Source organism: Manis javanica, chromosome 3 (genome assembly GCF_040802235.1).
Source record: "Manis javanica isolate MJ-LG chromosome 3, MJ_LKY, whole genome shotgun sequence".
Taxonomy (NCBI): Eukaryota; Metazoa; Chordata; class Mammalia; order Pholidota; family Manidae; genus Manis; species Manis javanica.
Window position 1 is genome coordinate 176,610,922 of NC_133158.1, and position 22,597 is coordinate 176,633,518.

Below are 22,597 nucleotides of genomic sequence, written 5' to 3' on the forward strand. Positions count from 1 at the left end.
GGTGCTCTGAAGGAGGAAGAGACCATCAAGGAAAAAGATGAACTCTTGAGGGAAGCACAGGCAGAGGTGGCATGAGAACGCCAGCTGCGAAGCATAGAGGTGAAGGTAAGAGAGCTTCTGAAGACTGAGCTGGCATAGCTGCGAGGCACAGTAGAAAAGGTAAAGGTTGTAGCAGAGAAGGCACGGGGGAGGGGATAGAAAGGTGCCATCAGCCCCGGAAATGGAGGAGCTGGGGAAGGATGAAGGGGTGGTGCCAGAGGCACTGACGCCTCCTGTATTAAAAGCATGCCCACTGGTTGTAAAGAAAATAAAAGACCTAGCAGCTGAAAGTTCCCAGAGGAGAAAAGGAGCCTCCTCCCCAGGTCATGGAGCACTCTATGCTCTGTCCCTATACTCAGGCTGAGCTGGTGGATTTGGGCTCCCAGTTTAGGCAGAAGCCCTTGGAGTCAATATTAGCTTGGCTCCTGCGTCTGTGGGACTTAGGGGTGGATGGAATGGTTCCGTCGGGATCAGAGATGGGAAAGCTGGCTACCCTGACAGTGCAGCCCGCCTTGAGGCAGCGATAACAAAATGCACATCAGACCCCAGGGAGTCACTCTTCCCTCGACTGGCTTATGGCTGCACTTTGTGCTGTGTGCCCCAATCAGGGTGATCTGCCATTCTCTCCTGTTAGATGGCAGATGTATGCTGAGCTCCAACAGGAGCTTCGAGAGCTCGGCATAAGAAATGCCATTTACAGTGCAGAGAATTATGGCCCAGATGAAGAGATCGCACTACTGGGATGAGAAATATTGTGCTTCAAATGGCTCCCACATCCCTCTTTGGGTCTCTAGTGACCATTCTTTCCCCTCACTTAGGGCATCCCATAAGTGAGGTGACACATACAGTAGCAGACTTAGGAGAGGCTGAAACAATGAGAACAAAGAAATAGGGTCTGCTATTCATAAGAAGAATTTACAGGGCCCCATGAAGGTTAAGAGGACCCAGATGTGGGCTCATTTAATATGGGTGGGAGCAGATGGAAGGAAATTAGATTCGAAGTCAAATAGGATCTTACTAGAGCTATGGCAACAACTGAAACCAGAGCAGGAGTTCCAGCCATTAAGACCAAAGAGGCAGAGGTCAGACACAGAGCCACGAGTCCAGCCTGTGTGTTTGCAAGACTTTCTGCAGGAGAGCGAGCCAACCGCACTTGAGCCCACACAGGAAGGTGACTGGGGAACATGGTTTGACTGAGGGGAAGGTCAAGGTATCTGCCCTGAAGGACCAGGGGGGACCAGAGGCCACATGCTGAAATAGCTGTCCATTGGTCCTCAGTGAACATACAACGTGTCCTGGCTCTGGTGGACACAGGGGCTGAATGTTCACTGATTCATGGTAACCCTGAGTGGTTCCCCGGGACCCCCACTATCATAGATGGATACGGGGGTAAGTCTATTAGAGTGAAACAAGCCCAAATCCCTTTGGGAATAGGGCGTCTACCCCAAAAACGGTATACTGTGTATATATCTCCTATCCCTGAGCACATTTTGGGGGTTGATATCCTGCTGGGTCTATGGCTGCAGACCACTGCAGTTGACGTCAGACTGAGAGTACGTGTGGTGAAAGCAGTTCTGAGGGGACATGCTAGGCACCTGCCCATAGCTTTGCCTGTTCCCCGGCGGGTGACTAATACCAAACAATACAAACTGTCTGGAGGGCATAAAGAGATTGGAGAAACTCTCCAGGAGCTGGAAAGGTGGGTATTATAAAGTCCACCCATAGTCCTTTCAATTGCCCAGTGTGGTCAGTAAAAAAGCCAGATGGCTCCTGGCGTATGACTATGGATTACAGAGAACTGAATAAAGTCATACCCCCTATGCATGCTGCTGCTCCTCTATTGCAGGACTGATGGATACCCTCAGCCATGAACTAGGAACATAACATTATGCGGTAAATCTTTGTAATACCTTCTTTTCCATTGACATTGAGCAGGAAAGTCAGGAACAGTGTGCCTTCACATGGGAGGGACGGCAATGGACTTTCACCGTCCTTCCACAGGGATACCTCCACAGCTCCATCTGTCATGGACTTGTAGCCCAGGACTTGGCTACATGGGAGAAACTGCTAATGGTGCGGCTGTACCAGTATATTGATGACGTCATGCTAATGTCCGATTCTCTTTCAGATCTAGAAGGTGCACCACCTAGACTGCTGCAACATTTACAGGAGAAAGGATGGGCTGTGAACAGCATCAAGGAACAGGGACCTGGTTTGTCTGGCAAATTCTTGGGGATCATCTGGTCGGGTAAGACCAAAGTTATACCAGAAGCAGTTATAAAGTCCAGGCCTTTCCTACCCCTACAACTGTAGCATTGCTACAGGAGTTTCTGGGTCTTCTAGGCTACTGGAGAGTGTTTATACCGCACTTGGCACGAATTCTGAAGCCCTTATACAAGTTGGTACGAAAGGGCATCAGGTGGGACTGGGATGAGACATGTGCAGCTGCCTTTACTACAGCAAAATGGGCAGTCAAGGCCGTACAGGCCTTGAGTGTGATAGACCCATAAACACCCTGTGAGCTGGACATTCATGTCACTGAAGACGGTTATGCCTGGGGTCTCCGGCAGGGGCTTGAACGAATTCGCCAACCTATTGAATTCTGGTCACAACTCTGGAAAGGGGAAGAAGTATGATACACTTTGATAGAAAATCAACTGGCTGCTGAGTCGTGTATCATGCCTTGCTGGCTACAGAACCCATCACTGGAATGGCCCCAATAAAGGTAAAAGCCACCTGTTCCATCTTGGGGTGAGTACGAGACTGGATCCAAAAGTCAAGGAGTGGTGTGGCACAAACGCTCACACTGGCCAAGTGGAGTGCTTACCTACAGCAGCATAGTGCCCTGTCTAGTAGCCCCTGGAGTGAAGAACTCCAGTGCTTATTGGGGCCAGTGACATGTACTAGTGAAAAAGAGAAATAATTTGCTTTTGAACCATTAGTAGCAGAGAGTCCCTATCGGGAGGGAAGAGCCCCTATATCTGAAGATTTATGGTACAAAGATGAGTCCAGCCATGGGGAGACCCCAAAATGGAGGGCCATAGCTTCCATCCTAAGACTGAGACAATATGGATAGAAGATAATGAGGGGAAGAGCAGCCAGTGGGCAGAGTTGTGGGCCATGTGGCTTGTGATCAGCCAGGAGCCCTCCCCTATAGTTGTCTGTACTGACAGCTGGGCTATCGGGGCTTGACTCTGTGGCTACCAACCTGGTACCATGCCAACTGGCTGGTTGGTCACTGACCCCTTTGGGGGACAAGGCCTGGAAGCTGACCTCCTGTTTATTTCTGGAATAACAGCAGAGGTGCCCCCCAAAGGTCACAGTAGTATATCCTGAATGGCCACAAGGTAGGAGCATCTTGCCAGGGAGTTTTGTTTTATCATTATGGCCAGTGCATGCACCTCCAGTAGCACTATATATAGACCCTTCAGTAGCCCTCATAGGGAAAGGAGTAAAAGTATGGTATACTAGACCTGGAAAGGACCCCCTTCCTGCTACAGTCCTATGACAGGACCACTCTCTTGCATACATCCTACCTGATGGAGAAGATTTGCCTATGTTGGTGTCATTAAAACATGTCTCTTATTGCCCCAAAGGTCTTTGTGGATTGAGAACTTCCTCTGGCTTGAGGACTATTATAATTTTTGTTATTAGGAACCTCACCTGGCTTGAGGATTATTATAATTTTTGTTACATGTATCAAAATCTTGTTGTATTTTAATTTTTGTTATTATCTCTAAGTTGTTGTTATCTTCTCTTGCTATTGTGGAATCTGGTTACAGTGCTCCAGCTTTCTTGCACAGGGACCACTGTGGAAGATTGAAAGCGTGTAGATTGTAAGATGAGAATCCTGGAAGGGTGGAGTGTGGGGAAGCTGGGGTTCCTATGGCCAGGATCCTCACTAAATGTAAACCATGTGATGATGTAACTGCCCTGATGATGTTGCTAGGTTACCGCTTCCACACCTTTAGGCAATAAGCTATTATTGTGCTATACAGAGAGCTCGGCCCAGTGCTCTGGGCAGAGGCAGAGACACTAGTGCTCGACCTACCGCCAGGAGAACAAGCCGGGTAATAAACCCTTTCACCCCAAAGAACGTTTTCCTGTCAATTTCTTTGATCACATTCAATCTATAGCGAACCTGCCCGGGGCTGATACCCATTTGGTAAGACACATAGCCTGCTCCCTAATGCCAAAAATAGGACAACACTAAAACATACCTAAGTTTTAGAAGTCTGACTAGTCTGACGATCTACATTGCCTCAGAGCCCTAATGGTGTCAAAAAAGGGTCCTGAAGTCAGTAACATCATATCTGAGTTGTCTGTCTACTCTCTACCCCCACCACCCTTGACCCTGGAATGTGCATCCATTAGCCTAGTGTCAGTAGAGTGAATCCTCAGTGTTTGTGAATTAAACTAATGTCAGAAAAAGTACTCAATAATAAAACAAATGAAATAAGGTCCAGCAGGAATGGAAGGCAAGCTTGCAGAAGTATTCCCACCGAGGGCATCAGCTTAGAAGTGAGTAGTAAAGGTGTGAGCTGCAAGTCATGCAGCAACTGCAGGAGGAGAATGCAGCATCCACAGAACATCCTACCAGAAGAGGCTTGGGCCATCCTGCAAACAGTGAGGTAAGTGGGCAGCATGGGGATGGTGGGGTACAAAGCAAAATGGGGAGGCAGGGGAACAACCCAGTTTCATTGCCTAGTTCAGACACAGTAACATTAAACTGTATCACAGTCATTCAGATAAGATGGGCATTGTTGGAGAAAGGAAATACCTGAGCACCAGATACAGTAAAGCCCCAAATGTGACAAGAACAAAAAAAATCTGAAATGCTATCTTTTCCTGGTCATTTCTATTCCTACTATTCTGGTATCTTTTTAAAATCTATTCCATTTTTCTCCCTGTCATTTAACTGCTCTTAGATCTTTTCTTCTCTTACCTTCCCCTACTGCCTCTTCATCTCTCCTCTCTTGGTCTTTATTTTTAATTTTGTGTGAAATATTCTGATTTTTATAGTTTCACATCTCTTCTACTTTTCTTTTGCTCATTAGTTTCTCCTATGTTTTCCACTATACTTTATCACCTACACTTCACCTTATTTTTCTCCCATCTAACATTTCTGTCCTTTTTCTCACCTTTTCTCCTTTACCTCCCCATCACTGACACTGGGGACCCCTGTCCCCCACCAAGCATCTCTCCAACAGAAACAATGTCCAAGAACACTTTACCCTATGACCTCACTCCTGTCCTCCTCACTGTGAGATTTGAAATACTAGAAAGACATGAAACATGAAGCCCAGTGGGACCTACTGAACCAACTAGAGCCAGCAGAAGAAATAGGGAGCTACTGAAACAACTAGAGCTGATAGAAGAAACAATTCCTTATATTTGCATATGCTTTATTATGTCATAATTATTACAGAGCTAGGCACAGCTGTAGCCTACAAGGTCTTAATGTAGCAGTAATTTAATAGGGATGAAGTAAGAGCCAGGATCTTGGCAAGTGCTCAGGGTGTAAGAAAAGGGAGTTGAGGCCCTTCTGTGTGCTCAAGCTCAATGTTCTTGGGCAATTAATTAGACAATAACCTAGGACCTGTAACTTTGGCTTCAGATGGTATTTTTTCTTTTTTTGGATATTGTAGGATTACTGTAACCTTAGGAAGTAGAGAAATCAGTATACAAATAATGAAGTAGTAAACTAAAATCTCACTGGTGATCAACTAGAGTACAAACATAGTAATAAGTTTTGAAATCCTTTTCTAAAAAGGAGAGATGTGAAATGCTATATGAATCTGCCATCTTAGTTGGTGACTATATTCTGAGATATGAAAGGCAATTTGATTTACTAAATTTGTAAGTCCAATTCACTAGATTTACAAAAGCTCTGTGTTTAATCAAGATTTCTTTTATAAGATTTGTAAGTCTGCCAACTTAGGTATTTTTTTATAGAAGGAAATTGATACATAGGTAGAAGAAAATGTTTTTAAAAGTTTAAAAATTTAATCTGTAAAACTTAAAGCTTAACTAAACATGAATTTAAGAAAAAGCACAAGTGTTCTCATTTTTATAAAAGTATTTCTAGGTGTATAAATGAAATAAAAATAAGTATGCTTGAAAACTTGGTTTTAAATGTATAAACTTTAGTTCACACGTAGGCAACAATAGATAAGCCTCTCAGATATTAATCCAGCAATACACCAAAATTTCCAAAGCACTGTGGATAAAGTGAAGGCTCCTATGGCTTCTCACCTGGCCTTGGTCAGCTTACTCACTAATATGTGTGGGCAATGCGTTGTTACTGACTGTATATAAAGAGATCCACCCAGTGCTCTGGGTGTCACGGTGGCATGGCTGCATGGCTGCAAGAGAGCAGAGACTGGAGTGGTGGCAGCGCAAAGGACAAAGACTGAGACAACTACAGTGGTAGAGAGGCCCAGAGGCAGTGACTGGCTTGCTGCCACCAGGGGAATAAAGTTGGGTAATAAATCTTTTTTACCCCCAGAATGTTCCACCGTCATTCCTCATTCTCATTGAATCCACAGTGAATTTGTCTGGGGCTGAAACCCACTGGCAAGACAAGTACTTTCATGTATATTATGTAATTTTATCATCAAGATGAAAATTCTTGTGTGGGAACTTAAACAGGGCAAGGCTGTGTCTTAATTCACTGCTGTATCCCCAGCATCTATCACACTGCTCAGCACACAGGAAGCAGGTCCCCAACAAATACTACATTTATTGAATGAATGCACACCAGTTTAGAGAACAGGAAATGGAGGTCCAGAGAAAGAACTTGCTCAAGGTCACAGAGTTGTCAGAGGCATGGCAGCAACTACACTCAGATCTTTCTCTTAATTCTTAGAGCTCAGTGTCCTGCCATCACCTGCTATTATGGGAATGACTGGCAGCACAAGAAAAGGCAAATCTTGGCTGGCTTACTACAGGGTCTTGAAGTAAGAGGCAGGAAGGAAAATGGTGGCCATTCGAGGGTATGGGAGCAGCTGTGGGAAGTTTAAGACTATGAATAACTGTTAAGCAAGGGAACAGAAATGATACACAGGGAAATACATCACAGAGAGTGGAATAGGTCAACAGAAGTTGCCAAGAGTTTGGGAGATAATTAAAGGAGATAAGGGAATGAAAGTTGGCAATCCTAACCTGCCCCACAAAACTGGTTTAACACAGTGACCTGGTCCACAAGTGCCTGAGGAATAGGCTAGGGAGGAAAATGGGTTAAAAATATTCTGGCACAGCCCTGTACTACGCAGCCTCAGAGCATGTGAGTGCCAAAGGGGCCTTGGCAGTCATCCAGGAATTGCTTCCACATCACAGGACCCATGGTCACCACACTGCTGACAAGTTACATGTGTCGCTCTTTCATATGCAAGCTTCTGCCACTGCCAGTCAAACATATCCTGAGTCTCACCTCAGAGAAAACCAGGTGGTAAGCTTTGGACATCATTATGGTTGGCACAACTGCTCAAAATCCTCTATAATTTGCACAAAGATGTATGAAAAATGAACATCTCCATGTAAGATCCTCAAAATTACCACAAAAGCTGAGCCTTCCTAACTTAGCTAGCTTCTCTTGCAGGCTTACCAACCTGTGATATGTCTCCATGTGCAAATAAATATGAAACTTGCTGAACAAATGTGATTAAAAGGTGAACTCAGTTCACCTGTGTTTGTCCTGAGACTGTATGTAAAATAAGCCACTTCTTGTGACAAATGCACAGGCATTGTCCAGCATTCCTCTATCCAACCCCCCTGGACTCGTTCAACGCCTCAGCGCTCTCTGTTGCTCAAACCAGGAGATCATACCATCAGTCTCTTAACAGATTTTGAGGAACCCCAGTGGTCAGATTCTGAATCACAGAGGTTGAACCTTACCTAGAGAAGCCATGTTCCCATAAGTCTCCATTATCTCACTCTTGGCCAGAGTCCCTGGTAATGAGTAGATGCCAAGGCTTGAAGCAGCAGGCACCTCCTTCGTTGCTTTCAGAACCATAGCCATGTCCCAAAACATGTTTGGACCCTGAAGACAAACAGATACAGGTGAGTTTAGGAGGGGATTGTCAGTTGGAGGTGGTGTGAATACAGCTTTGAGGATGAGAACATAAGTAGCTATTCCTGGAGGCCACAAAACATTAAGGAAAAAAAAAAAACAAGGAAAAGGAAACCAGTCTTCCCTAATCCCCAAGGTGAGTTAGGCAGAAAAGCAAACCTGCTACCTTTTTCCCTATCACTTTGATTTTACCTCATTGTCCACTCCAGCACCCAAACCTAACTTGCCTGGAGTGCATGACAAGTGAGCACAAAAGGACATTCTCCAGAATAGACTTTTCTGAGGTCTAAAGATCAAAGAAGCAAGGTTCTGATCATATTAGCACAGGGATGCTTTGAGAAACCTCAGTCCTTATCTAGCTAGTGATGGTAAGGGATGTGTTTGAAAACACTGAGGGCCACAGTATATAGTTTCACTACTCAAAGCGCGGTCCACAGATCAGCAGCATCACCACCTGGGAGCTTGTGACAATGTCAGACCACACTCCAGACCTCCTGAATCAGAATCAGCATTTTCAGAATACCCCCTGGTGACTCCTATGTATATTAAAATTTGAGAAGCACAGGTTAGAGTTATCAAATCTTGACTGTTATCACCTGAAGAGTTTTTAAAAAATACTGATGTCTGGGTCTCACCCACTGCCCACCCCAGAGATTCTGATTTAACTGGAATGGGGTATGGTATAGGCATCACTATTTTACAGAAAGCTTCCAGGTCATTCTGTGTAGCAAAGTATAAAAGTACTATATGTCACATCAATCAGAAGAAAATGTTCCTATTATGTTCTAAAGGACTAAAGGCCAGAGCCCTAGCCAGGACACAAGATTGCAGGTGTGCAGTCTCCTCTGAAACCACTTGAGGTCTTCAGTTCTCTCACCCCTCCTTCCTCCCAGCCCTTTTTTACCTTTTCCTCCTGTTCTGATACATCAAGGCCTGTCTGAGGACCCTCCCCAGGAGCCCAGACCTTGATGTTCTCAGAGGGCACTTGCTGGCTGGACGCCTGACCTAGGAAGTTCTCCTCCTCTTCCTCTTCCTTTTTCACTGTCACTGGGCCCCAAGGGGCCAGGGCAATAGCCTCTCTCAATTCTGCAGTCATCTTCTCTGCTCAGCAGGGGAACTCCAATAGCTGGGGGCTGCCGAGCAGAAGTCAGGCCCCATCTAATCTTTAAGTTTCAACAGCTTCTTCTTGAGTTTCTCCCCTGGGCCAGGATGAGTATCGTCTACTGAGAAATCAGAAAACATTGTCAACGCTCAGCAGAGGTTTGCCTGGATGCCACTAAGCCCACTGACCAGTTTCCTCAGTGCCTGGGCAGTGGCCACTGCAGTACAGTACTCATAGGATGGAAAGAGTTGAACCGTGGACACATAATTTGTCACCTTACAAACAGCTTTATATAATAGCCATGGATGTCCCCCCCCCCCCCCAGCGATTACACAATCTATTTTTATTGTAAAAACTTGAAAAATACAGAAAATGACTAAGAAAAATCACCCTGGTCTACCTCCAAAGACATAACCCCTGTATATAGAATTAAAGATATTTCTTATAAGGGAAAACCTCCTACACTGACAATTATGACAATAAAATTTTTGTGTTTACAGGAATACATATTTTCACAATTATCACCATGTGTTTTTCAAAGAAACACTATTACAATACAGATTTATTTTTTATTGCCAAAGATACACAATAGCATGAACAAAAGAAATCTCAAGAAAAAGACTAGAAGTCTAGACACCAACATGTTAGGGACAGTCATTTCAGGGTCATAAGATTACAGGTAGTTTTGAGGTTCTTTTTGTCTGATTTTTACATTTCCCACTTCTTCCAAATGTCTAGTGAGGTCAAGTATTACTCTTAAGATAAAAAAATATTTTTTCTTGTTGCCATTCTTTATGCTTATCATATTTAGTCTACATAATAATGTATGGTATTGACTGTCATTCTCACTGAAAAAGGACCAAATAATACAGAAATATGTAGAATTAAATGTCTACACACACACACACACACACAGAATAATTATCAGTTATCAATCTTTTCTTGGCATTTCTCTCTCTATATATACATCTTCACACATATTACTTTCCCCAAAAATACATCAGCTTACACTTGTACATTGTTCAGCAACTTGTAGTGTTTGTTTTTTGAACTTCCATATTTCACAAGTCTTCAATAGATCTTTCAATGTAAGTACATACACAGGTACCTCATTCTGGCACAGTATCCTAAATCACGGCTACAATTTACCTAGCCACCCCCTATTTATGAACCATTGTTTTAGTAAAAATTTTATTTCCAGTTTTCCTTAATAATTATTGTTAAAAATTTTTCTGTTCAACTGGTTATTTCTTCTGCTGAATGACTCCTTTAGGATAGAGGAATTACTGGTTCAAGGATTTTATATTTGACATGTATTCTAACATTGCTTTCTAAAAGGACCACACCAAATGACACCATCACTAACTTAACAATACCCTTTATCATAGCCAAACCAGCAGGTTTTTGTTATTTTTTTAAATTTGTGAGTTAAAATATCTACTTTAGCTGACCTTTAAGAGATTGAAAAATTCCTATTCCCCTTCAGACGTTTTATTAGAAAAAAAGTGCTAATTTTATTAAGTCCCTTTTTGAGGCTACTGAAGTGATTATATGCTTTTTCCTCTGTCAACTTACTGTATACAATGAATTTGAGAACGCAGTAGTTTCATTTCTGCAACAAATCTTAATTCTGGGTGATTATCCTTTCCATGGCTAGCTGAATCTACTGGGCGGGAAGGCCCTTAACACTCATTTCGTCTGTGTACTGAGCACGACGACCTACGGTGTTGTCATCGGACTGCTGATCAAACTCAAATCGGCCTCCAGACCCAGAGAGTACAGTCCTAAGAAGGGCTTCCTTTTCAATGTCCTGTCCCTATTTCCAAAGGTGGCAACCTGCCGCCTCAACCCCACGCCGCCCTGTTCCCGGGGGTGAGCCTGGACCCTGGGGCGGTCCGTGTCCAACTTCCCCCGGGGTCAGGCCCCCGTATGGCGGCAGCCAGCTTTCCGAGGTGCTGGGGTGCGGAGCTGCCCCTAGACAGACAGGGCTGAGTCCCCAAGAGAGAGATGCAGCGGGCCGCCCCTGGGATGACTCCTCTCGCGCCCCCGACGTTCGTGCCTATCCCCGTCAACCTTGCTCACCGTGCGCAGAGAAGAGATCCGGACAGAGCTCGCAGGCTCTGGAATAGAAGGCCAGCGATCCAGTTTACACCTACCGGCGGTGGGAGAACAATGACTGGACAGGAAGTGCCTCGAGATGGGCTTCCGGCTCCCAACTCGTCAGGATGTCCTCTCTAGGCATCTCGGAGGTGCTTTCTTCTCGATGGGTGTCCGATACCGCTCTAGACCAGGAATGGGGAGCAAGGGCGTCTAGGCTGAGGTTGCAGATGGACTGTGACACAGAGCCTCGGGGAAGATTTCTCCAGGCGGGGCAGTTAAGCGAGGAGCGCACCCGGGAGTCTGAAGCTATAAAGCACTAATCTGCAGAAAGCCCTGATAATTTTGGCCCAAACGTTTTATTTGAAAATATCAAACAGTAAAGTTTAAAGAATGTACAATATACCTGTATCCTTCATCTGGACTCAATAATTAACACTGGGTACGTTTGCCTTCTCTCTGTATACCACCTACTGAAAAACAATTTTTTGGAAGTTGTAAACATCAAAACACTCTATTCTAAATATTTCTATATGCATCCTTTAATAAGAATATTCTCCAAATTAACATCATTACAGGCAAGAAATTCAACGATCCCCTAATATATAATATCCAGCATTATTCAGATTTCCCCAACTGTCCTAAATAACTATATATATATATAGTTTTGTTTTTCCAAATAACACTGCATTTGGTTATGGCTCTTTAGTGTTTGGGTTTTTTTTTTTTACATTTTGAATTTATAAATTGACAGGAAGTTTCAAAGATACTTACCTTTCACCCAGATTCCTTCAGTGGGTACATCTTACATAATGACATAGTTTAAAAATTAGGAAATCGACACTGGTAAGACGTGTATGCTTGCGTGGCCTTTTATTACGTGTATTCGTGTAACTACCACCACAATCAAGATCACAATTGTTTCCACACCACGAAGACTTCCCTAGTCTACCCCTCCCTCTCCTGCCTGCCCCTCCCACCATCCCCAGCCTATGACAACCACTAATCTGTTTTTTCATCTCTATAGTTTCATCATTTTAGAATATGTAAATAAAAGGATGTCAATGCAATTATATAGTATATGACCTTTTTGAGACAGGATTTTTTTCACTCACACAGTTCTGAGATTCACTGATTCATTGCAGGTATCCATAGCTGATTCCCTTATTGCACAGTATTTAGTATCCCAGGGTATAGTTATTCCAGTTTTAACCACCTGTTAGAAGATATTTGGATTACTTAGCAATTTTGACTATTATGAATAAAACTGCTATGAACTGTCATGTACAGGTTGTTGTGTGAACTTAAGTTTTCATTTCTCTGGGATAAATGCTCAAGAGTGCACATAAGTCGATCATATGGTGTTTGATCTTACAAGAAACTGCCAATCTATTTTCCAGAGTGGCTGTACCATTTTCTGTTCCTAGCAACATATGGGATCGTTTCTCTGAACTTTGATAACACTATTTTTTAAAAGCTATTATGATAGGTATGCAGTGGTCTTTAACTTGCATTTCTCAAATGGCTAAAAATGTTGAACATCTTTCCATTTGCTTGCCATCTATACTTCAGTAAAATGTCTTCCCATGCCTTTTGCCTATTTATAAAAAATGAATCTTATTAAGAAACCTTCATGTAATTTGAGAAATCTTTATATAGTACAGATGCAAATTCTGTGCTGATACATGATTTGCAAATATTTCCTCCCAGTCTGTAATGTTTTATTATCCTCTGAAAAGTCTTTTGCAGAGCAGTTATACTTCTGCTGAGGTCCAGTTGATCACTTTTTTCTTTTATAGAGAATGCTTTTGATATGAGTCTGAGTTCAGTTAGTCCTACTCCCTTATTTATTTACAGCCTATGGATATCCAATTGCTCCAGGAGCATTTGTTGAAAATACCATCCCTCCTCTACTGAATTGCTTTTGTACTTTTGTCAAAAATCAATAAGGCATTTGTGTTAATCTATCTCTGGGTCTTAATATATTTTAAAAACAACCCCACTCATCTACTTTCTGTGTTTCATTATGGGGAATTTCATATATGTACAAAAGCAGAGAACAGTACAATGAATTCTCAGTACACATCCAGCTTCAACAATTGTCACCCCTCCCTTCTTCACCATATCTTTTTGAAGAATCCAGTGCAGTTTTCTTATACAATATCCCACATTCTGAATTTCTGACGGTGTCAATTATCTTGTTCCTCTGCCTCCTGTATGTCCTGTAAACTAGCAATCAGATCTAAGAAACTTGATAAATTGTTATACTTTTGGCTTGTTATATCACCTGAGGAAGCACATGATGTGTGCTCTCAGTCTTAGTGATGTTACATTTTGTTAACTAGTTAAAAGATAAATGGCATCTTTCTCCACTATTAAAGTACATCTTTCCCTTTGCAATTATTGTGCAATCTGGGGTGATTCTTCTACAGCAGGTACATAAAACATCTTCATATTCATTACCTCATCACAACTTTGTGAGGTAGATATTCTCCCTGTTTAACCGATCAGAAAACAAAGGCTCCAAGAAATGTAGGCATTTGTCCAAGCAAAGTGGCAGAATCTGACTCATACCCAGTCTTTAGACTTTAAACCTGGGACCCCATTTCCAGTTTTCACTCTTGGGTACCTTTCAGTCTAATGAGGTACCTTTCAGTCTAATGAGGAATCAACCCTCAAGGAACTTCGGGGTTGAATTAATGACCTTTATTATAATCAATACACCACTTCAACACAATCAGCAACAGAAAACACCATCCTGATATTAAGGTATTTATAGTCCAGCTGCAAAATTGGAGTTTTGAGAATTACAATATAAAATTAGCAACTCAAGAATATAGTATGAATGAAATCTACAAATGTACATAAGGGCATAGATTGAATGAATGATTGGTTCACATGGAGTAACTGACCTGACCAACCAGAGGTGGATTCTGAATTGGTTTAATCAGAACTTGAAGGGACTGGCTCTGTGTGAAAAACTTACATAGTAACTTAAGTGCTGGGCCAGAATGGTGTTCCTTAAGTAGCAAGTTACCATATGTCAGCAAAGGTAAAATGCTGATTACAACTGAAAATGACAGTGGCAGGATCATCAGCTCAGGAGGTGGTGTTAAGGATTTTTCCCTATGAATAAGGCAACATAGGATCATCCTTTCATTTTGACACTCTACATCTCTAGGTTTCAAAGTCAAAAGTTGAAAAATAAATTTTCCTTGGCAACAATGTTGGCAGTTGGACATATTATTTTTCCATAATAAATATTTTTCCACTAAAACAAACCAGGCATATTATCTATTAATTCCCTTAAACATTTTTAAAGCTACAGGTTTAAAAAGATTTCTTTGAATAGTAAATTCCAAAGTCAGCTACCCACCATACTTCCTCTTATAAAAATGAGTATCTTTTGAGGCTGGCATCCTTATACTGACTTAATGAATCCTTATATTACATTATATCATATTCTAGATTTTGACCTTACCTCTTTTTCCAACTTTACTGACAACTAAATTATTTCACAAAGTCCTTTCACAAATACCCTTTCATTTAATCCTCACAACAGCCCTGTGAGATGGGCATTATGTCAACATTTGACTGAGGAAATGAAGCTCAGAGACTGACCTAAACATATGACATAGCTTAGTAAAAATAGCCAAGACCTAAACCTAGGTCTTCTAATTTCAAATCCACACCTCTTCTTAAAGGTCCTCAAACAAAAGTCTTGCCCACCAAACTCCATGTCCAACTCATCTCGAACATACATACTGTCTATATACTTTCTATAGCAGTGATGCTATCTTTACAATATACACATTTCCAGAAAAAAATGTCCACTTTTTAATACAAAGATATTTTTACTGTCATATATAACTACATCATTACATCTTATAAAACATAAACCCAGCTTCTTCAGAGTCCTCAGTTGTTTGAAGGTCCCTTTCTAGCGTCATAACAAACAGCCTGAGAGTATCCTTTAACTAGAATTTGCAGATAATGTTTTTGTAGTCTTGAAAGTCTATATTAACTTTCTTCTACATGCAACTCACTTGTCAACAAAAGGGTCAACCATGGGTTTTTTTCCCTATGAGAACTATATACTGCCATTTCTTCAACAGTTACTTAAGTAGGCAGGGATTCTATTCTATTTTACATATGACACTATTTCTGAATCTCTATCTTGGACTTGGCATTCCTCCACAGTATGGGTTTTTTGTTGAAGATGAAGGTTTGAAGTCTGACAGAATTCTTTTTCAGACTCATCACAGTTACAGAATTTTTCATCTGTATGAATTTTCTGATGTACAGTAAGGTTTTTCCTTTGCCTAAAAACTTTACTACAATCATTACACCCATATGGTTTCTCCCCAGTGTGGATTCTCTGATGGCCAACTAAATTCCTCTTAGAAGTAAAAGATTTTCTACATTTCTCACATTCATATGGTTTCTCCCCAGTGTGCATCCTCTGATGTACAACAAGGTTTTTATTCTGACTGAAGTCTTTTCCACACTCATTACATTTATAAGGTTTCTCTCCAGTGTGGATTCTTTGATGCACCATAAGATTTCTACTAGAGGTAAGAACTTTCCTACATATATGACATTCATAGGTTTTTTCCCCATTGTGAATTCTTTGATGTTCAATAAGGTTTCTGTTGTAAGTAAAGCCCTTCCCACACTCATTACATGCATAGGGCTTCTCACCAGTGTGGATTCTCTGATGGGCTATAAGGTTTGAGCGGTAACTGAAGACTTTCCCACAGTCATTGCATTTATAAGATTTTTCCCTTGTGTGAATCCTCTGATGTCCAATGAGGCTTTTCTTCAGAATGAAGCATTTACCACACTCATTACACTCATAGGGTTTCTCACCACTGTGGATTCTCTTATGTTCAATGAGGTTTCTGTTAGAACTGAAAGCTCTTCCACACTCTCCACATTCAAAGGGCTTTTCCCCAGTGTGGATTCTCCGATGTACAAGCAGGCTTGAATTGTAACTGAAAGCCTTTCCACAATCCTCACATTTGTAGGCTTTCTCCTGTGTATGGAGTTTTTGATGGACCATGAAACTTTTGCTCATAATGAAGGTTTTCCCGCACTCTCGACATTCATAAGGCTTCTCCCCATTGTGGAGTCTCTCATGGTCAATGAGGTTTCTGTTAGAACCAAAGACCTTGCCACAGTCTTTACATTCATAGAGATTCTCTCCAGTGTGGAACCTCTGGTGTAAAATGAGGCTCTTCTTCAAAATGAAAACTTTCCCACATTCATTACATTCATAGGGCTTCTCTCCATTGTGGAGTCTCTGATGGTCAAAAAGGTAAGCACTCTGAGTGAAGGCTTTCCCACATTCAGTACATTTATAAGGCTTCTCTCTGCTATGCATCCTCTTATGGTCAATGAGGTTTGACTTGGAATTGAAAATCTTCCCACATTTTTTACAGCCAAAGGTCTTCTTTTCTGTATGTACTCTCTGGTGTAAAAGGAGGCTTTTGCTTCTAATGAACACTTTTCCACATTCTTTACATTTGTATGGGTTCTCTGCACTGTGGAGTCGCTGATGGTCAACAAGGTAAGTGGTCTGAGCAAAGGTTTTTCCACATTCATCACATTTATAGGGTTTTTCCCCAGAGTGAATTCTCTGGTGTAAAATGAGGCTCTTCTTCAGAATGAAAGCTTTCTGACACTTGTTACATTTATAAGGTTCTTCCCCTTTGTGGAGCCGCTGATGGTCAATGAGATAAGCATTCTGAGAGAAAACTTTCCCACACTCATTACATTTATAAGGTCTCTCCCCAGAATGGCGCCTTAAATGTATAATAAGGCCTGAGTGCCTATAGAAGCCCTTTCCACACTCCTTACACTTATAAGGTTTCTCCCCGGTATGGATTCTTTGATGGTTTAGAAGATAAGCACTTTGAGAGAAGGCTTTCCCACATTCATTACACTTGTAAGGTTTCTCCCCAGAATGGTTCCGTAAATGCATTAAAAGGCTTGAGCGCTGAATAAAGCCTTTTCCACACTCCTTACATTTATGAGGTTTCTCACCAGTATGGATTCTCCGATGGTTTATAAGATGGGAGATTTTATTGAAATGTTTACAGCATATATCACATTTGTAAAACTTTTTTCCTTCAGAACCTATTAAATTTTCAGAAAGAGCTGAACCTAAAGTAAAGCTTTCTCCAAATTCTTTCCACTTTTGGCTTTGCTTTTCTGGTTGAGCTCCTTTCTTCTTGTCTCCTTCACAGAGGGAACCTTTCTTCAGCGTATCTCTTTCCCCTATTTCATTTCCCCAGTGATTTACCAAAACTTTCCATTCATATTCTTCCTCCAAATGAAGGACTTGGGGAATACCTCCTTGAAGTCTTTTTGATGTTCCTTTCTGAGAATCTGCTCTTTGAGAAATACTTGGCTTTGATGTCACCTCCTCATTCTCAGTCATGGTCTCCCATTCTAGTAAAAGGAATTAAAAATGTAAATGTTACCACATCCCTGTGTTAGTGCAAAATCTTCAAATGACTTTAAAATAAGCTAATAGGGAACACTTACATAAATACAAAAAAATAAACTTTTTACTAAATGAAGGTACAAAGCAGAATGAAACACTGACAGAATGTTGTAAATAGATTGACACAATTCACTCTGACTCTGACTCTTCAAAGCTCTTTGTCTTCAGAGCGCAGATGGGAAAATAGAAATGTTGAAAAAAACAGATGCAAGGAAAAACCAGATAGAGAACATGGGATCCTATGCAGGTGATTCAGATCTGAGGCTCAAGAACTGGGATGGAATAAAGAATCATTTGGCTCATAAAGAACTATCTTTTTGTTTTCTTCATGCTAGCAAGGGAACTGTAATGGAGAGAAAATATTCTTAAGGACTCTGAAAAGGCAATCTTTAATTTCTGGAGCGTCAAATGCGTCAATACTTTTTAGTTACTTGAAAGCAATTCATCTACAGGAAAAAAATCCATTTAAAAGCATCTTAATGCTGAGAATTCATATATAACTCTCACTATTCTAAAATTGAGAAATGGAAATTTAAAAATTCATTTCACAAAAACATCAGGTCTGGGTTAGAAACTCTCAGTTAGACACAAAAGAAGAAATACAGACTGAAAAGAAAAGGTATAGAGACAAATTTTAAAACTATGATAGCATCTATAAAATGAGGCTGAACTAGTAAACCGCCAAGGTCCCTTTCTTCTTTCTCAGATATTGTAACATGTGGAATTATTTTTTTTTTGAAAATCCATTGGAAACTTACTTTTACCATCCAAATGTGAAAAAAATTATGAACTAGTTCCCCAAATTAGCTAAAAAGTAAAATTATGTAATAACAGTAACATTATCTCCTGTTTGAGAATAACAACACTGTTCTTCTACCTAAACAGCAAAACATAGGAAAGGAGTATACCTATTTTATTTCTTCTTTAAGTTTATGAGAGTACAAGAATGGAAAAAATTTGATAAATGTTAACTTTAACTATATTCTTAGGTCAGGTCCTCGTGTCTCATCAACTGCCCCTGTTTCCAGGATTTAGTCAGGATTGCCAAACACCCTACCCTACTTCACCTGGCATGTATCCTGACCCTACCCAAAATTGGCACTCCAGTTTCTCTATCCACAGTGTTTGGATCAAGGACTGGTTTTTCAATTTAAGAATGAAACTGGTAGAAAGGAAGGATCTCTTTGAAATACAAGTGTTTTAAGGAAGTAGTTTTAATGAAGTAGAAGTGTTGCAAGTGGTTGAGAGGGAAAATGTTTAAGAAATGAAATGAGCAAGTTTTGTACAGTTGCCCTTGAACAGCACAGATTTGATCTGCACAAGACATTTATACACAGGTTTTTTTCAATAAATATATTGGCATTTTTTTTGAGATGTGCAACAATTTGTAAAAACAGTTCCTTTCCTCTAGCTTACTGCATTATAAGAATACAGCATACAACTCACATAACATACATGTGTTAATTGACTTATCAGTAAGGCTTCCAGTCAACAGTAAGCAATTAGTAGTTAAGTTTTTGGGGAGTCAAAGTTTATATGGATTTTTTTTTACTGTGAAGGGGTTAGTACCCCTAACCCTTGCTTCAAGGATCAAATGTACACACAGTAGCTAATTAGATGGCTACACTATCTCAAATTTTAGTTTAGGAATCAGACAATATATGGGCCTATTGAGCTTTAGGGGACTTAGTGAAAAAAAATGTCAGAATAATAAAGGAAGCTAGTTATTTTGTGCAATCTTTGATTAAGCCTGCAAGAAACAGGCTTCCCTATCTTCATCCTCTCCATTCTTTTAATGCATTTCCACTCCACTGTCAATTATCTTTCTGATAGGTAAGTTTGATCATGTTACTCAACTGCTCAAAACAACTGGCTCTTCATTGACTACAGAATAAAGCACAAATGACCAGCAGGGCCCAAGACACGCTCTCACCCACTGTCTGCCTACTTTCTGGTTTTATTTCTTGTCAGTATCCTTTATGACCTTAGACTCTAGCTAGAGAACTACCTGCAGATGCCCAAACATGTTGTTTTTGCTTGCTCCTCTATCATTGTCCATGCCTTTTCCTCTTCCTGAATTGCTTTTCCTCTTCCCAACTTACTATAAGCATTGTACTTACACCCTTAAAAACTAAGCTCAAAAGTCACCCCCTCTGAATCTACAGATTCAATACAATCCCTATCAAAACACCAATGGCATTTTCCACAGAACTAGAACAAATAACCCTAAAATTTGTATGGAACCACAAAAAACCCAGAGCAATCTGAAGAAGAAAACAAAGCGGAAGGTATTGTGAATACCGGTTTCAAACTATACTACAAAGCTATAATGATCAAAACAGTATGGCACAAGCACAAAAACAGATACACAGATCAACAGGGCAGAACAGAGTGCCTAGAAATAAACCCATGCTTATATTGTCAATTGATCGACAACAAAGGAGGCAAGAACATACAATGGGTAAAAGTCTAATAAACAGTGTTCAGAAAACTGGACAGCTATATACAACAGACTAAAACTGGATCACTTTCTTACACCATACACAAAAATAAACTTGAAACAGATTAAAGATCTAACTGTAAGACCTGATACCATAATACTCCTTAAAGAAAATACAGGAAGTAACTCTTACTGTCCTGAGCAATTTTTTTCTGAATATGTCTACTCAGGCAAGGGCAACAAAAGCAAAAATAAACAAGTGGGACTATATCAAACTAAAGGCTTCTGCACAGTGAAGGAAAGCATCAACAAAATGAAAAGGCAACCTATGGAATGGAAGAAAATCTTTTCAAAAGATATAACCAAAAAGGGATTTATATCCAAAATACATAAAGTGCTCATACAACTCAACACCAAAAACACCAATCCAATTAAATGGGCAAAGAACCTGAATAGACATCTTTCCAAAGAAGACAGATGGCCAAAAGACATATGAAAAGACGCTCCACATCACTAATCATCAGGGAAATGCAAATCAAAACCACAATGAGGTATCACCTCACACTAGTCAGAATGGTTAGGATCAAGAAAAAAAAAATAACAAGGGTTGGCAAGGATGTGAAGAAAAGGGAATGCTTGTGCTCTGCTGGTGGGAATGTAAATTGGTACAGCCACTATGGAAAACAGTATGGAGGTTTTTCAAAAAATTAGAAATAGAAATACCATATGGCCCAATAATTGCACTTCTGGGTATTTACCTGAAAAAAAACAAAACAAAAAAACACTAATTCGAAAATATACATGCACCCCTATATTTGCTACAGCATTATTTACAGTGGTCAACATATGGATGCAACTCAAGTGTCCATAGACAGAAGAATGAATAAAGAAGATGTGGCATGCACACACGTGCACACACATAAACACACAATAGAATATTATTTAGCTGTAAAAAAAGAAAGAAGTTTTGCTATTTTCAACAACACAGATGGTCCTAGATGGTATTATGCTAAGTGAAGTAAGTCAGACAGAGAAAAGACAAATACCCTATGATTTCATTTACATGTAGAATCTAAAAAACAAAACACAAACAAAACACAAATACTCATAAATAGAACAAACTGATGGTTTCAAGAGAGGAATGGGGTGTGGGAATGGGTGAAAGAGTTGAACAGGATAAAGAGGTACAACTTCCAGTTATGAAACAAATAAGTCACAGGGATGAAAAGTAAAACATGGAATATAGTCAATACACTGTAATAGCTTTGTATGGTGACACTGTAACAACATGTATCACGGTGAAAATTTCATAATGTGTATACTTCTCAAAATCACTATGTTGTACATCTTAAACCAATATAATATTGTATATCAACTATACTTCAATTTTTAAAGTCCATCCCCTCTGGACATTACGACTGAGCTTACAGAAACAAAAAGGATTATAAGGGGACATTATAAATAAAATCTGTGCCAAAATATTGGACAAGACAAAATGTGCAATACAAATTACTAAAACTGACTCAAGAAGAAATAGAAAATATGAAGAGATCTATAAAAATTTAAGAAATTTAAACTGTATTTTTTTTAAAACTACCTACAAGGAAAATCCCAGGCCCAGACTGCTTCACTACAAATTCTTGGTAGCAGAATTGGTAAATTCTACCAAACATTAAAAGAATTAATGCCAATTCGTCACAAACTCTTCCAATAAATACAAGAGGTAGGAACCCTTCCCAACGCATTCTATAAGGCCAGTATTACCCTGATATCAAAACCAAAGATTATCACACATACACAAAAAGCTACAAATATATCTTATAAATACAGACATTAAAATCCTCAACAAAATACTACTAATTCATCTAGCAACACAAAAAGAATTATATACAATGACCAAGTGGATTTACCACAGGAATGAAATGTTGATATAAACCAGAGAATCAAGTAATGTAATACACCATATCAATATAATAAAAGACAAAAATCACATAATCACCTCAATATACATAGAAAAAGCACTTGGCGAAATCCGACACTGCTTCATGTTAAAAACACTCAACAAAGGGGGCGGAGCCAGGATGGCGGCGTGAGTAGAGCAGTGGAAATCTCCTCCCAAAAACACATAGAGCTATGAAAATATAACAAAGAAAAATCTTCCTAAAATAGAGACCACAGGACACAGGACAACATCCAGACCACATCCACACCTGCAAGAACCCAGCACCTTGCGAAGGGAGTAAGATACAAGCCCCGGCCCGGCGGAACCCGAGCGCCCCTCCCCCCGGCTCCCGGCCGGTGGAGAGAAACTGGAGCGGTTTGTTTTTTTTTGGCGAGCGC

The 22,597-nt window shown here is 40.5% G+C and overlaps 2 protein-coding genes across 12 annotated transcripts in view; both read right to left on the reverse strand.

The window, feature by feature from the left end:
• Positions 1 to 11,419, reverse strand: part of ZNF35 (zinc finger protein 35) — a 30,900-nt gene extending 19,481 nt beyond the window's left edge. For 6 of the 10 annotated variants that reach the window (XM_073232428.1, XM_073232427.1, XM_073232426.1 and 3 more), the window contains exons 1-3: positions 11,295 to 11,412; positions 9,015 to 9,333; positions 7,936 to 8,080 (exon numbers count right to left, since the gene is read on the reverse strand). In XM_073232428.1, coding sequence (XP_073088529.1) covers positions 7,936 to 8,080; positions 9,015 to 9,206 — 337 coding nt within the window. In that variant the 5' untranslated portion in view covers positions 9,207 to 9,333; positions 11,295 to 11,412. The other 4 variants (XM_036996244.2, XM_073232430.1, XM_036996245.2 and 1 more) reach the window with 4 other exon arrangements.
• Positions 11,420 to 13,990: 2,571 nt separating this feature from the next.
• Positions 13,991 to 22,597, reverse strand: part of ZNF197 (zinc finger protein 197) — a 39,979-nt gene continuing 31,372 nt past the window's right edge. For both annotated transcript variants that reach the window (XM_036996241.2, XM_036996239.2), the window contains exon 6: positions 13,991 to 17,762. In XM_036996241.2, coding sequence (XP_036852136.1) covers positions 15,451 to 17,762 — 2,312 coding nt within the window. In that variant the 3' untranslated portion in view covers positions 13,991 to 15,450. The remainder of the gene's footprint in view (positions 17,763 to 22,597) is intronic.